Source organism: Pleurodeles waltl, chromosome 7 (genome assembly GCF_031143425.1).
Source record: "Pleurodeles waltl isolate 20211129_DDA chromosome 7, aPleWal1.hap1.20221129, whole genome shotgun sequence".
Taxonomy (NCBI): Eukaryota; Metazoa; Chordata; class Amphibia; order Caudata; family Salamandridae; genus Pleurodeles; species Pleurodeles waltl.
The window spans coordinates 786,499,630-786,513,830 of NC_090446.1; the positions used below are offsets into that span (position 1 = coordinate 786,499,630).

The window sequence follows — 14,201 nt, forward strand, 5'->3', positions numbered from 1 at the left end:
TGATAAAATGTTTGAGTAGTAACCATGCTCCCCAACAATCAGATCGGAGCAATGACTGCACCTGACCATGCCCCAAGGACACTTCACTGAGTTCACTAGTCGAATTCTGTCTTGAGGCACAACCATCTCTGTAGTTAAGTAACTCGGCTGCTGACATTTTATTTCTAGTGTACCAGGTGTGCGTTATAAAGGTGCTGGAATTACCTAGCAGGGTGCTAAAGTGTTCAATATTTCGTGTGCCACAGGGCAAGAACTTTTAATTTGAGGATCGGCTAACCAGACGTAGAAGCACAAGCCTAAATCTCTACTGCATTGCAATTTTCAAATCGAATATCTATCGAAGAGAGTGTACTTTTATCGGGCACTTAAATAGTGCTCTAGAGCTAAGTAGTAATTGGAGGGTGAGGTGTAAAAGTAGAATTTATCACACTCATTCAAAAAAGAGCACCTGGGTCCATGGATAAACTGCACACGGAATGGGTTTTGTTACTTCACAGCTGGAACAATCCCAAAATTGCAGAATTGAGGATCCTTATTTGACTAAACATGGCAGTAATTGAGAGAATACACTAGTTTCATGAATTGACAGTTGTCAAACTTTCTTCTGTTACATAATTACTAATTATGTACATACATATAGTGGGGTCTTTTATCTGCACATAGTAATCAATAGGTTAACATTGCACCAAATCCTTTCTGTTGTTAAAAGGCCTGCCACCAGTCTCCTTTCTGGGGTGTTGAATGTAACAGATCAGGTAAAAAGACAAATGTTATTGAATGTTACTATTTACTACTTTGGCTGTCTCACGCTCTCCTAATTGTATCTACTTATCCTATCGGAGCGCTTGTCATGCAAAAACTACTGAGCCCTACCCCGGGTTAAGCTTTTGCTTGTCAGTCTCTCGGGTCATGGATAGGTCCCCTCCATCCATCTTGCTTGGTGAAGGGTGTGGGATGTTGAGTGGCATGGCTTCATTTTGATCTTCATTCCCACGTATTCTGCCTAGTTGTTGTGGCATGGTGTATCTTTGTGTGTGAGAGATATCAAGGCTAGGAGCTGCATAATTGGAGTCCTCCAGTGTACAAAATCAGGTCCCTGCTAACTGGGTGCCAGTGACCTTTCCCTTAAAGAGATTCAATGTCTGCTTGTTACAGTTTTCACACATTTTAGCACACCTGTGTAAATTCTTAGTAAAAACGTACCCCTAGTACTTGGGACATGGGTACTGAAGAGGGCAGTTCTATCTCATACCAACAATGATGGCCAGGACCAGCCTGTTTTTATTAGCAGGAGGTTACTCTTCAGAGAAAAGCTTTGTAGTGCCATTAAGAGGGAAGCCTTTGCTGTGGTTTGGTCCCTGAAGACTTTGAACAAGGAAGGGAGCCCCAAACAGGTTGGTTCTCAAACTGACCACAGGCCTTTCAGATGGCTGATGCTATTGGAGGGCGAAAATTCAAAACTGTTGAAGTGGTCCATCTCCCTACAGGGTATGGACTTTACAGTTGAACTCCGACCTGGAACTGACCATGCCAATGCAGATGGCCTTTCCGGGTTTTTCCACTTGGAGAATGAAGGCTTTCTTGGGACAGGTTAGTCTCCTCTCCTTTCCTTTTTTTTTTTTTTTTTGGGGGGTGGGGGGAGCACGGGGGGGTTGTTTAGCAAAGTGTGTTGTGGTGTGTGTGGTTTTTTTTTTTTTTTTTTTTTCTTCTCCCAAGGTCACCCCCACTTTTTGCCACTGGTACTGATGTTTTTTTTTTTTGACTGAAGGTGCCCTGTGTTCCTGCTAACCAGATACCAAGTGCCAATGCTCTTCCCATAAAACAAAGTAAACTAATCTGTCTACAATTTGCACACAACGTTAGCACCTCCTATGTCCCTACTAAATGTTACCCCCAGGTACCCAGGGCATGGGTACTAAAGAAGGTCCCTAAGGGCTGCAGCATGTTATGTCACCCCAAGGGACTCTCCTACAAATTGCATGCTGACTTGTCATTGCAGGCTGAGTGACATAGTGCAAAACATAAATGAAAACACCACATGGCATACTCATTCTGGGCCATGCTAGAGTCCCTGTCTATAATGTGTAGGTCACTCCTACAACAGGCCTCGCATCCCTAAGGCAGGGTACATTATATGTGAAGGCAAATCTGCATGAGCAGATATGCACCTGTGCTACCTAGTTCAATTACTTAGTTGAACAGCAAAGATGTGGAATTTATACTATACGGCTTGACTCCCGAGAAACATTGTATGGGGTCAAAGGCAACAAGTTTTCATGTTTATTTTGTCCTTGGGACAAGTAGGCCCAACCCCCTACAGCCCAAACCCTTTGGCTGCCAGTTTACAGAGAAGGGAACTGCCTGCAGGTAATGTGCCCATTTGTTGATGCTGTTCAAACTCTTATATATATGGTTCATTTGAAGTTTAACAATATGAGGCTAAATATACTGCTTCCAGAATGCTCTGATTAAATTCAACTGTTTGCAGAAGCTTGTAGGCAAGAGTGATGATTCTTTGCTTTCAAAATGAAATGTTCAGGGGAAAAAATACAAGTAGAAAAAATGTGCTACTTTGAAACTTTAGGTGCCATTTCTTTGACGCGTCATTTAGTGCTAGTATTTCCCAAAAAATATTCCTGATGGAAAATCAGTGAAACCACTTTCAACAAGATTATGGGAAGCATGCAAATAAACCAGCACTGGCAAAGCCGACTGATCCAACACTTGTTAGTCTTTTGGTTTCATCAATGTGTGTCTTGTTTTGATATGGCTTTTGTAACACATTATTGTTGGGGATGCCAGGCCCTCACCAGTGTAACAAACACTGACAAAAATCCCCCAAAAGCTTTTGGTCTCAAAGTACAGATTGCCACCAGAGCAGGGGGAGACGCTTACAGGTCCCTCCTCCCTTTAGAGCAGCACCTGCTTTGGGTGAGTCTAGAGGGAGTCCTCCACATTCTTTGCGGGGGGAAGTTTTATTATGGCACTGAACAAAACTTTTGTGTTCCAGTATGCTCTTTGCGGAAGAGCAGAATGCGATCAGTCACAGTAAAGCCAAACGATAGTTAGGGAGAGAAATAGAAGTTTAATGAAAAAAAAAAAAAATCTAACGCCAGACCTAATCTAATTAGGGATCCAATTTTTAAAGAAAGTCCCAAAAGTTGCCCCCATGGTAGGTCTTTCAATTAGTGGGTTTCATGAAAAACATACAGAAGTAGACCATGAAATCGTACTCCTAGAAAGTATTTGAACTGTATTTTAGCACAAGCAAATATGCATGTGTAGATTTGCTCTAGTGAAAATCTGGTGAACATTTACAAGTTCCCTTTCCCTCTCAACACTTTTTCCCCAACTCTGGAAGAACTTCTGCCATTGTCAGGAATACATTTTCAACCTTTCTAATGGGAAAAGATTAAAGAAGAGCTGGTGAAAATCCTTAAAACATCCAAGTTAGTAGGTGTGCAGGCTCAAAGCCATTCCAGCCCTGGAACTATTGCTTACTGCTTCCTCCAGCCCCAGTATGTACATTTGCGAAATGGTGGCAAAATAAGGAAATTGCTGTAGTAGAGATTGAAATTGCAGGTATGCAAGCCTTACTTTACTAGTAGCCCTGGCATAATCAGAGAGGCTATTATCAGAGTTATTACATACTGAGCTTGCTGCCATAATTTGTCGCCACACTACATGGCACTAAAGGGACAAGTAGACTTTTTTTTTTTTTATATATATTATCATACAGGACAAATAGATTAAGAAGCACCCTGTCCCCTGAATAAGTAGATATGTGTATTTAATTACACACACACACCCAGGAACAGGTACGCTATATAAAGTAAATATACTGGGCACTGGTCATTACAAGCCCTCCCAGCTACATAATGGCTTTACTGAAACCTATGATGTTTGGTGTAAAACACCTTGTCTTAATAAATCCATACTGATGCCAGTATTGGATTTATTACGACATGCACCCCGAGGGCACTGTCTGGATGCCCCTCCAATCTACTAAGTGTGCTGGCTGGCTGATCTTGGCCAGTCTGCCATCACAGATGAGTTTCTGACCACCCCATCCCCTCCCCATAGGTGAGAGCCAGCGCGCTCTGAGGCCAGGAAACCATGCCTGCTCCCAAGAAGGTGTCACTACTTCTCCAGGATGGCTCTAGTAAATCTGCATACCAAGGCCAGATGCTTCAAAGCCTCTGCCGCTTTTGATATGCAGCCCTGTCTTCCTCCAGACCTGGAGAATACCAACGTCGGCTCTGAGGCCCATTTGGCACTAGGAAAGGTGGGAAATTAGCTAAGAAGGAGACGTGATGCACCACCAGGCTAGTCCCACCCCTAATGTGGGCTACCTGATGTGCTCAACAAAAAATATATTCCACCATCTTGTGGTGTTTGCAATTAGGAACTCTGAGACAGGATTATGCCCACTTACCACAGGAAGTGGTCATAGGGGGGTGTAGTCACCCTAGGGGTAAGAAGCCCGCTGGCTACTACCCTATAGTCTCCTTAATGCCCCTAAATTCAGAGTTTAGGTGGCCCCTGATACCAGGAATGTAGATTCTTCTGACTACAAGAAGATGAACAAAGAGCTGACCGCACAAGAACTGTAGATTAGCTGTGGACTCTGGCTCCAAAGCCTGCCTATGAGCTCATGTCCCAACAATTGCAAAAACCCGACTCGTTCTGCAGCTGTGCATCCTCCAAAGACCTTGGAGGCCTGCCAGCACTTCGCCAGCCAGCATCTCCTTTGGAATGGAGAAGCCACTTCTCTGCACCAACTGTGACTGCCCAGTTCCCTGTTTTGCTGACCATCAGGCCCACAGAGGGAGTAAATCCCTAGGAAGAGGATCAGTGTCCAGGAGTGCAGCCCCCGTCGACCCATCCAGTCTTTGAGATGCTGAGCCTGCCCACCACCTCCCTGCACCAATCCCCAGGATACCATAGGCAGTTGCAAGATCCAAGGCTTGTTTGTGTTCAGTCCGAACGTCACAAACGTACCTGCATCACATGGGACTTCGAGAGAGGCCAGCTCCAACCCAGAAGTTGTTTCTTTCCCCTCTTCTGCAGGTACCTCTAACTGTTTGAGCCTAAATTGTTTGCCTACACTGCCACAGAAAAGGGATTTGTGATTAATAATTTAAGCCCTGTGAACCAATAAGGGTCATCTAGACTATCTGCATGGTGTACCCCCTACATTGGTACACTACATAGATGGCCAGCTTACTACTTCCAGTGTAGCAAATAAGGGATATCTAATGCCTTAGACTTGGTGTTCAGTTGTGTGTAGCATCACCCAATTGGAGTATGTCGGAGCAAAGTTAACTTCATGCGTCCTTGTCTCGCACCAGTTTTGACTTCAAAGATGTACATGCCATCACCCACCTTGAAGGTAGAATTATCATAGAAGCTCTTGATGAGGATTGTCTGTTGCCGTATTCTATAGGGAAACTATACACCAGAGACTGTAATGGTAGATACTATCAAAGGTTTCTCATAAGCAATGAAGTTTATCTACAGTTAGGATCAGATCAACACCTTCTGCCCTTGTAGAACCAAGCCTGTTGTTTTATCAACTTCTTATCCACACTATCAGAAATACAATGCATACTTGTCACTAGGATTTCTCTTTGAATTGAGAGGCGATTCTATGCAAGTTGTTACAGTTAGTTAATGCTCCTTTCTCTGGAAGCTTGATGGTGGTGCCTTGGTTCCATTCATCTGTTAACATTATTTCCCTTCTCAAATCGATGTAAACAGTTGTTGGAGGATCTTTGTTGTTGTTTCAGGGTCTGCCTTGAACATTTGTACTTTCAGGTTGTCTCGGCCGGGAGCTTTTCTGTTTTTGAGAGATCAGGTGACTGAATATTTTGATGAATTGATTTGTATGTGTTTAATGTTGTCTTCACTTACCTTTTAGGTTTGTGGGCTCCAAATGCCATATATAGTTTCTATTGATTTGATGCCCTAGTGTAATTCTTTTGTGTGCCGCGCCCCTCCCAAAATCTGTTAGCTTACAAAAAATGTCTCTGAAACATTATTTTTTTTGTTTCCTCTTTCAGGAACTTTCAACTTCTCAGAAAAGTGGTGGTAACTTGCTCCAAATGCTGTATGACAAGCCCACTCGATGGGCATACACCTTCCAGACCTATGCATGTTTGAGTAGAGTGAGGGCACAGTTAAAGCCAGTGTCTGCAAAACTACAAGAAGCAGAGAGACCTGTACAATATTTCGAAAGATCTGTTTACAGTGACCGGTAAGCGATGTCTAAGCCTATTGATTTCTGTAAAGATGACTCGTAGCATCAAAGTAAATAATAATAAAGACAAACCCTCATTTCTTGAGTCTAACATTAACACCAGCTACAAATAAAAGCTTCGCTATAGACAAAAGCTTGTTTTCAACTGGCAAGGAACGCTCACATAGAATTCCAATCTCTGCTCCTGCATTTTCTTAAAAAAGAAAGCAGCAGAAATGAGTAAAAAGAAGTCCCACCCGCACCAAACGGAACTCAACCATAGTCCTTCAAATGATCCGGAGGCCTTGCCAGTCTGTCATTGTTTCCTGGAAACATTTGGATTGAATCATGCTGGCACTGCAAGATTTGCAAAGTCACTTATGCCGCACCTAAGGTAATCAGCTTTGGCATGCTTCGCCACCAAAAGAGGAACATTTTCTTCCTTTGACCCCCCCCCCCCCCCCAAAAAAAAAGGTACTCTTGAAGCTGTTTTCTTCAGAGTTTTAAGGTAATACAACAAGCCCTTCTCAATTCAAGGAAATATATAACCTGCTTAGTGGTCTCAAGGAGGTGGGAAGAGACCTGATTCCTCCCAGATTTAAATGTCTCCAATATTCCACCTGCTGTGGGAAACTTCTGCAGTTTGAGTCCCACCATTGTCGATCAAAAGAACATGGTCCGCAGTTGTGTTGGGGTGTTTGTGTACTCCTGAAATAAGGATGCAAGTGCTTTGCATGCCCTAGAATGATTTTGAGCATCAGTTTTTTTGAAAAGCAGTACCTATAAGGCCCAGAGGTGTGAAACTTTGACGAGATTGACTCTTCGGCATGCCATCAGATTGAGATGAACAATCGTAGGTCTATAGTAGAAAAGAATCCTAAACAAACAAACATACCAAATTTTGGGCAGGGAATGAACACAAACGGTTGGGTCCACAGGTTCAAGGATGCCATCTTTCTCCAGCTATGTTAAACTCCTACGCCTGAGACATACACCTTAGTAGAAGTTTCTGGATCCTTGTACATGGCCTTTACCAGAAGTACCTCAGCATGGCAGTTTTCTTATACCCATATGCAAAGAGATTGCCATCTCTTTCGGATATCCAAGTGGTTGACGGTTCCTCCAACTACAATTTTCTTCTGCACTGCTAACTGGGCTAAAGTGCCTGGGTTCGGGTATAAGTATAGAAGCCAGTTAACACTTGGCTGTACAACCTTCTTCGTATGGCTGCCCTCTGTATACCTCATACACTCGGACATCAAGGTGACCATTGTCTGCCATCCTCTGCATTATCTGTCCCCATCCAGTTAATTCCCCAGCACCTTATTGATCTTCTCTAATGCCTAGGCTAAAGATCTGTGGGTACACCCATCCCCACCCCCGCTCTGCATCTTTCCAAATGTAGTCTTGGACACCCTGATGTGATGCCTTCAGTAGCACTGGCCGTCATGGAAAGCATGTCTTGCCCTGCTGAGGCCGTCTCTTGGAAGTGACACTCTAGGTTCTGTTCTGATGTCTTGGTGCAGTGCATGAAGCGTGGTCCCATCCACTCCTTTGTACCAGGTATGCTGTCCCTTGCTCCCTATTAACCCTCACAGCAGAAAACTCCTTGCATTTATACTTCAGCGCGACACAGATAGTAAATGCTTTTATACTCTACATTCCAGTACTGTGCAATGGAGACCACTTAGGAGCCTGGACCGGCACAAGATAGTATGCGCCGTACAAGCTTCTGCCTGGCTTGGTATTCACCCTCCAGAGATCGCATAATTTCCTGTCCCGGTCTCAACTCCTTTAATCTTGCACATAACCCGCCACTCGCTGATGCCACGGGAGTACGAACTTTACACCGGTAGTGGGGGTCTGTTATTGGTGGGTGTGGATGTTCATGCAAGGAAAGGTGATATGTTTCATCCTTGCACAAAGACCCACGGTCACTGCATGCATAGTCACGTTGCTGTTCTGCCGCAAAGTGACTCGCGGTTTCCATGTGACCCGGGCTCTCCATGTGACCCGGGCTCTCCATGTGACCCGGGCTCTCCATGTGACCCGGGCTCTCCCATACTGAAGCATGGAAACCCTAAGACCAGACGTGGCCGGCCCAATAAAGGTCCTTCTGATTTACCCAGACTTTCCCTTGAGTGGGTGATATGAAAGCCTCAGTTTGTATTGGAGACATTGTGTTTGACATGCGTGTCTATTATGCGCAATTGATTCTGTTCTCACTGCATACTCTGCATCTGCTAGCGTTGCATACAGTATATTAATGCTTTTATTGTCTGTCCTTAACAATCTTAAGGTATAACTTTTGCGTTTTAGGTACGTGTTTGCATCCAACTTGTTTGAGTCTGGAAACATCAATGAAACTGAATGGGCGATTTATCAGGACTGGCATACATGGCTTTTGAATCAATTTGAATCCGAGATAGAGCTGGATGGCATGATCTACCTTAGAAGTACACCTGAGGTATGCCTTTGTTTAAAAACTAAGTTTATAATCAAGGGATTCCCATCTGTTATAGTCCACTGTATACCTCCTTCTGTATGGTAGACACGCAGAAGACCTGTATCACACGTAAAGCTGTATTAAGCAGCGGAGTTTGATAGGTGAGCATTTCTCGATCCAAGACTGCCTGCCACAAGACCCCCAGGCCCACCACCCCAAGAAAACATGTTCAAGCACAGTGCTGTCCAAATATGGGCAAACGTCTCAGTGGCATGATGGCCGATGAACTGCGTGCTGCTGAGCCCTCTAATGTAATAAATATGCCAACAAGGAATCTTGGATTAAATTACCTCTGTAAAACTAGGAAAATAATGGCTTGTGTTAATTTGCATAATGCTGATAAGGTACTCTTGCTGGCATTTTGCTCCAACCCGCTTATGTAGCCTAGCTCAGACGCTTTTTTTTCTGCATACTCTAAAGGCGTTAACAGAATTTTATGGCTTCTACAACCCATGGCTCTCCTAGGGGGAATTAGAGAGACAACGACGACCTATTTTGAAAATAACCAAGTCTCTTTATCTATAGACATGTGGTTTTTTTTTTTTTTTTTTTTTTTTTTTTTTTTTTTTTTTCGTGAAACCTTCAAACTTGTGATACAGGCTGAATACACCAGTAAGGGGCATGGGATACTAGAGTCAATACACGGTTAACTCGCCAAGCTAGACGGGGAAATGCGAGCCCTATGGGGTGGAAAAAAGCACACTATAACGCCAGATTGACCATAGGCTATTAGACATACACGTTAAACTGGAATAATTTAAAGAAGCACACTAATTATTTTCCCGGAGAAATCCATAGCTTCTAGAAGCTATGGAGAAGGGTAACGTGCAGGCCATACATTGGAGGCAATAATTAGCCCACATCAGGCGGCCACAAATCTTGTATAGATTGACACTGAGGGAGAGAGGCTACAGCACCCTAAAGGCATCCTACCCAGTCACAAGTACACAAATCTGCTTCCCGCTCCAAGGAATTCACCTCTGAAATCCATCAACGCCACCTTAGTGTGTCTGAAGTTGGACGAACAAATACAATTGTCCACCTTTACGGTAGAAGAAATCAACATTTTAATTAAAAGTATGAGGAACAGTAACTCTCCAGGCGGAGATGGCCTTCCCATCAAATGGTATAAATAATACATAGAGGTTACACCAACATCAATAGCTATATATGAAGAAGTATATGTTACAGGGATCCTCCCATGCTCTGTACGCAAGGCCATAGGAATCGTGCTGCTGGAACAAGACAAGGCACCAAAATGTTGAGTCGTTCCGACCCACGGGGTTAAGATAAAGAGCAACAGATTCTGATGAAAAAAACTAGCCAGTTGATTATTACCCCCTAATACCCAGCTAAGTCAGACCAGATCAATCTAAACTAATTCCAAGAAGATCTACAACAGATAACCTACACACCCTATTTGCTGCTACTAATCAAATCAATTCAGATAGTTTCAGTAGCTAACTTCAGCTGCAGCTAAATCAATCAAATCACTGTTGTGTTGACTTAAAATTACTTAAATTCATATACACTGACCCGAAAGTTAGTATTAAGGTAAACCGGGAGATGTCCACATCCAAAGCAATTGGTGGGTGGGGGGGAGGGAGTGTGTAAGAACCTTATTGATGTCTGTTATCCTCAGTTTTGTTTGCCCTGGGGGTGTACCTGCTGGATGGTGTACTGCATGTGGGGAATAACATTAGGAGACTGTACAATCCTTAGTGATGTAAACAGACTATGCTTTTCTGTTGGTTAGAGACCCTGCCATAAATGTAAACCCTATCGTGGGAGAAGTGCCCTTTTTGGCATGGTTCCCCCCCACCCCCCCCACCTTTTCCTTGGTATTGATGCTAACTTGACTGTGTGCTGGGATCCTTCCCTAAACTGTACTGTTGCTTCCACAATTGGCACACGCCTAAGTCCCTTGTAAGAGGTACCAGTGGTACCAAGGGCTCTGTGGCCAGGGAGTGTCCCTTAAGGCTCTAGCATGTATTGTGCTATCCTGAGGGACCCCTCACCAAACACAGGCACACTGCCATTGCAGATTGTGTGTTGGTGGGGAGAAAAAGGTAGTCAACATGACATCATTCCTGGGTGCCATGCCTACAAACCATTGCCTGTGGCATAGTGTAGGAAGTTGGCTCTGTATGCACTATTTCAAAGTAAGGAATAGTATGAACAGAGTCCAAGGCTTCCCCTTAGAGGTAAGATAGTGGCAAAAAGAGAATACTAATGCTCTATTTCGTGGTAGTGTGGTCGAGCAGTAGGCTTATCAAAGGAGTAGTGTTAAGCATTTGTTGTACATACACAAGCAATAAATGAGGTACACACACTCAAAGACAATTCCAGGCCAATACGTTTTTGTATAGAAAAATATCTTTTCTTAGTTTATTTTAAGAACCACAGGTTCATGATTTACATGTAATACTTCAAATGAAAGGTATTGCAGGTAGGTACTTTAGGTACTTTGAAGTAGCAAAATAGCATATACAGTTTTCACATAAATCACATATAGCTATTTTAAAACTAGACCGTGCAATTTTCAACAGTTCCTAGGGGGAGTAAGAGTTTGTTAGTTTTTGCAGGTAAGTTAACCACCTACGGGGTTCAAGTTTGGGTCCAAGGTAGCCCACCGTTGTGGGTTCAAAGTGGTGCCCAAAACGCATAGGCTTCAATGGAGAAGGGGGTGCCCCGGTTCCAGTCTGCCAGCAGGTAAGTACCTGCGTCTTCGGAGGGCAGACCAGGGGGGTTTTGTAGGGCACCGGGGGGGGGGGGGGGAGACACAAGTCCACACAAAGTACACCCTCAGCGGCACAGGGGCGGCCGGGTGCAGTGTGCAAACAAGCGTCGGGGTTTTCAATAGAAAGCAATGGGAGACCAAGGGTTCTCTTCAGCGATGCAGGGGGTGGGGCTCCTCGGGGTAGCCACCACCTGGGCAAGGGAGAGGGCCTCCTGGGGGTCACTCCTGCACTGGAGTTCCGATCCTTCAGGTCCTGGGGGCTGCAGGTGCAGAGTCTTTACCAGGTGTCTGGATCTGAGGAACAGGCAGTTGCGGTCAGGGGGAGCCTCGGGATTTCCCCTGCAGGCGTCGCTGTGGGGGCTCAGGGGGGGGCAACTCTGGCTACTTACGGTCTCGCAGTCGCCGGGGAGTCCTCCCTGAAGTGTTTGTTCTCCACGTCGAGTCGGGGGCGTCGGGTGCAGAGTATCAAGTCTCACGCTTCCGGCTGGAAACGCAAGTTGTTTTAAAGTTGCTCCTTTTGTTACAACGTTGCAGTCTTGGGTGAACAGAGCCGCTGTCCTCGGGAGTTCTTGGTCCTTCTAGAGCAGGGCAGTCCTCTGAGGATTCAGAGGTCGCTGGTCCTGGGGAAAGTGTCGCTGGAGCAGTGTCTTTAGAAGTGGGGAGACAGGCCGGTAGAGCTGGGGCCAAAGCAGTTGGTGTCTCCGTCTTCTCTGCAGGGTTTTTCAGCTTAGCAGTCCTTCTTCTTAGGTTGCAGGAATCTATTTTCCTAGGTTCTGGGGGGGCCCCTAAATACTGAATTTAGGGGTGTGTTTAGGTCTGGGAGGGCAGTAGCCAATGGCTACTAGCCCTGAGGGTGGCTACACCCTCTTTGTGCCTCCTCCCAAAGGGAGGGGTTCACATTCCTATCCCTATTGGGGGAATCCTCCATCTGCAAGATGGAGGATTTCTAAAAGTCAGTCACCTCAGCTCAGGTTGCCTTAGGGGCTGTCCTGACTGGCCAGTGACTCCTCCTTGTTTTTCTCATTATCTCCTCCGGCCTTGCCGCCAAAAGTCCGGCCGTGGCCAGAGGGGGCGGGCAACTCAACTAGCTGGAATGCCCTGGGGTGCTGTAACAAAGGGGGTGAGCCTTTGAGGCTCACCGCCAGGTGTTACAGCTCCTGCAAGGGGGAGGTGATAAGCATCTCCACCCAGTACAGGCTTTGTTACTGGCCTCAGAGTGACAAAGGCACTCTCCCCATGTGGCCAGCAACATGTCTCGAGTGTGGCAGGCTGCTAAAACCAGTCAGCCTACATGGGTAGTTGGTTAAGGTTTCAGGGGGCACCTCTAAGGTGCCCTGTGGGGGGTTTGTTACAATAAAATGTACACTGGCATCAGTGTGCATTTATTGTGCTGAGAAATTTGATACCAAACTTCTTAGTTTTCAGTGTAGCCATTATGGTGCTGTGGAGTTCGTGTTTGACAAACTCCCAGACCATATACTCTTATGGCTACCCTGCACTTACAATGTCTAAGGTTTTGTTTAGACACTGTAGGGGCACAGTGCTCATGCACTGGTGCCCTCACCTATGGTATAGTGCACCCTGCCTTAGGGCTGTAAGGCCTGCTAGAGCGGTGACTTATCTATACTGCATAGGCAGTGTGAGGTTGGCATGGCACCCTGAGGGGAGTGCCATGTTGACTTACTCGTTTTGTCCTCCCCAGCACACACAAGCTGGCAAGCAGTGTCTGTGCTGAGTGAGGGGTCCCCAGAGTGGCATAAGATATGCTGCAGCCCTTAGAGACCTTCCCTGGCATCAGGGCCCTTGGTACCAGTTACAAGGGACTTACCTGGATGCCAGGGTGTGCCTATTGTGGAAATGAAAGTACAGGTTAGGGAAAGAACACTGGTACTGGGGCCTGGTTAGCAGGCCTCAGCACACTTTCAAATCAAAACTTAGCATCAGCAAAGGCAAAAAGTCAGGGGGTAACCATGCCAAGGAGGCATTTCCTTACGCATAGGTAAGCCACCCCTCAAATAGGCCTTACAATGCTAGGGGTGGGGGGCACTACACCATAGTTAAGGGCATAGACACTTAACTGTGCTCATACAGCTACGTCCATTCTTAGACATTGTAAGTGCAGTATAGCCATATTGAGTAAATGGATTGGGATTTGGTCATTACGAACTCCATTGCTCCATGATGGCTTCACTGAATGCTGGATAGTTTGATATCAACCTTCTCAGCTCAATAAACCCATACTGATGCCAGTGTTGTATGTATTGGAAAATGCACACAGAGGGCATCTTAGTGATGCTCCTTGAAATACACCCAATTTTTTTAAATTTTATTTTTTTTGTGTGTGTGTGTGTGTGTGGCCGACTGGTGTATGCCAGACACGTTACTGACCCTATGGGGTGAGAGCCTTTGTGCTCTCTGCAGTCGGGGACGAAGTAACACTTGGCAGTGAGCCCCAAAGGCTCCTGCCAATGTGCTGCTGCCTCAGTTCACTGCATTAGTATTTTTTTCTACTTTAGCCTCTGGGGAACCCCTGGACTCTATACATTATACCAAAGTGAGATATAGTGTGCACAAAGCCAGCTTCCTACACCTGATATGAGAAATCATAACCTTTTGGAGGATGTTGCAGGTTAACAAGTCGAAATCCATAAAAATGGCTCTTATAAAAAAAAAAAATATATATATATATATATAAAGCAGTTGACTTGGAATTCACT

General features: G+C 45.2%; 1 protein-coding gene and 1 long non-coding RNA gene across 2 annotated transcripts in view; one reads left to right on the plus strand and one right to left on the minus strand.

The window, feature by feature from the left end:
• Positions 1-14,201, minus strand: part of LOC138245594 (uncharacterized) — a 149,048-nt gene that overhangs the window by 57,264 nt on the left and 77,583 nt on the right. The window lies entirely within an intron of this gene.
• LOC138245592 (deoxycytidine kinase 2-like) overlaps positions 1-14,201 on the plus strand; it is a 35,286-nt gene that overhangs the window by 2,821 nt on the left and 18,264 nt on the right. The window contains exons 3-4 of the mRNA XM_069199312.1: positions 6,063-6,256; positions 8,558-8,705. Coding sequence (XP_069055413.1) covers positions 6,063-6,256; positions 8,558-8,705 — 342 coding nt within the window. The remainder of the gene's footprint in view (positions 1-6,062; positions 6,257-8,557; positions 8,706-14,201) is intronic.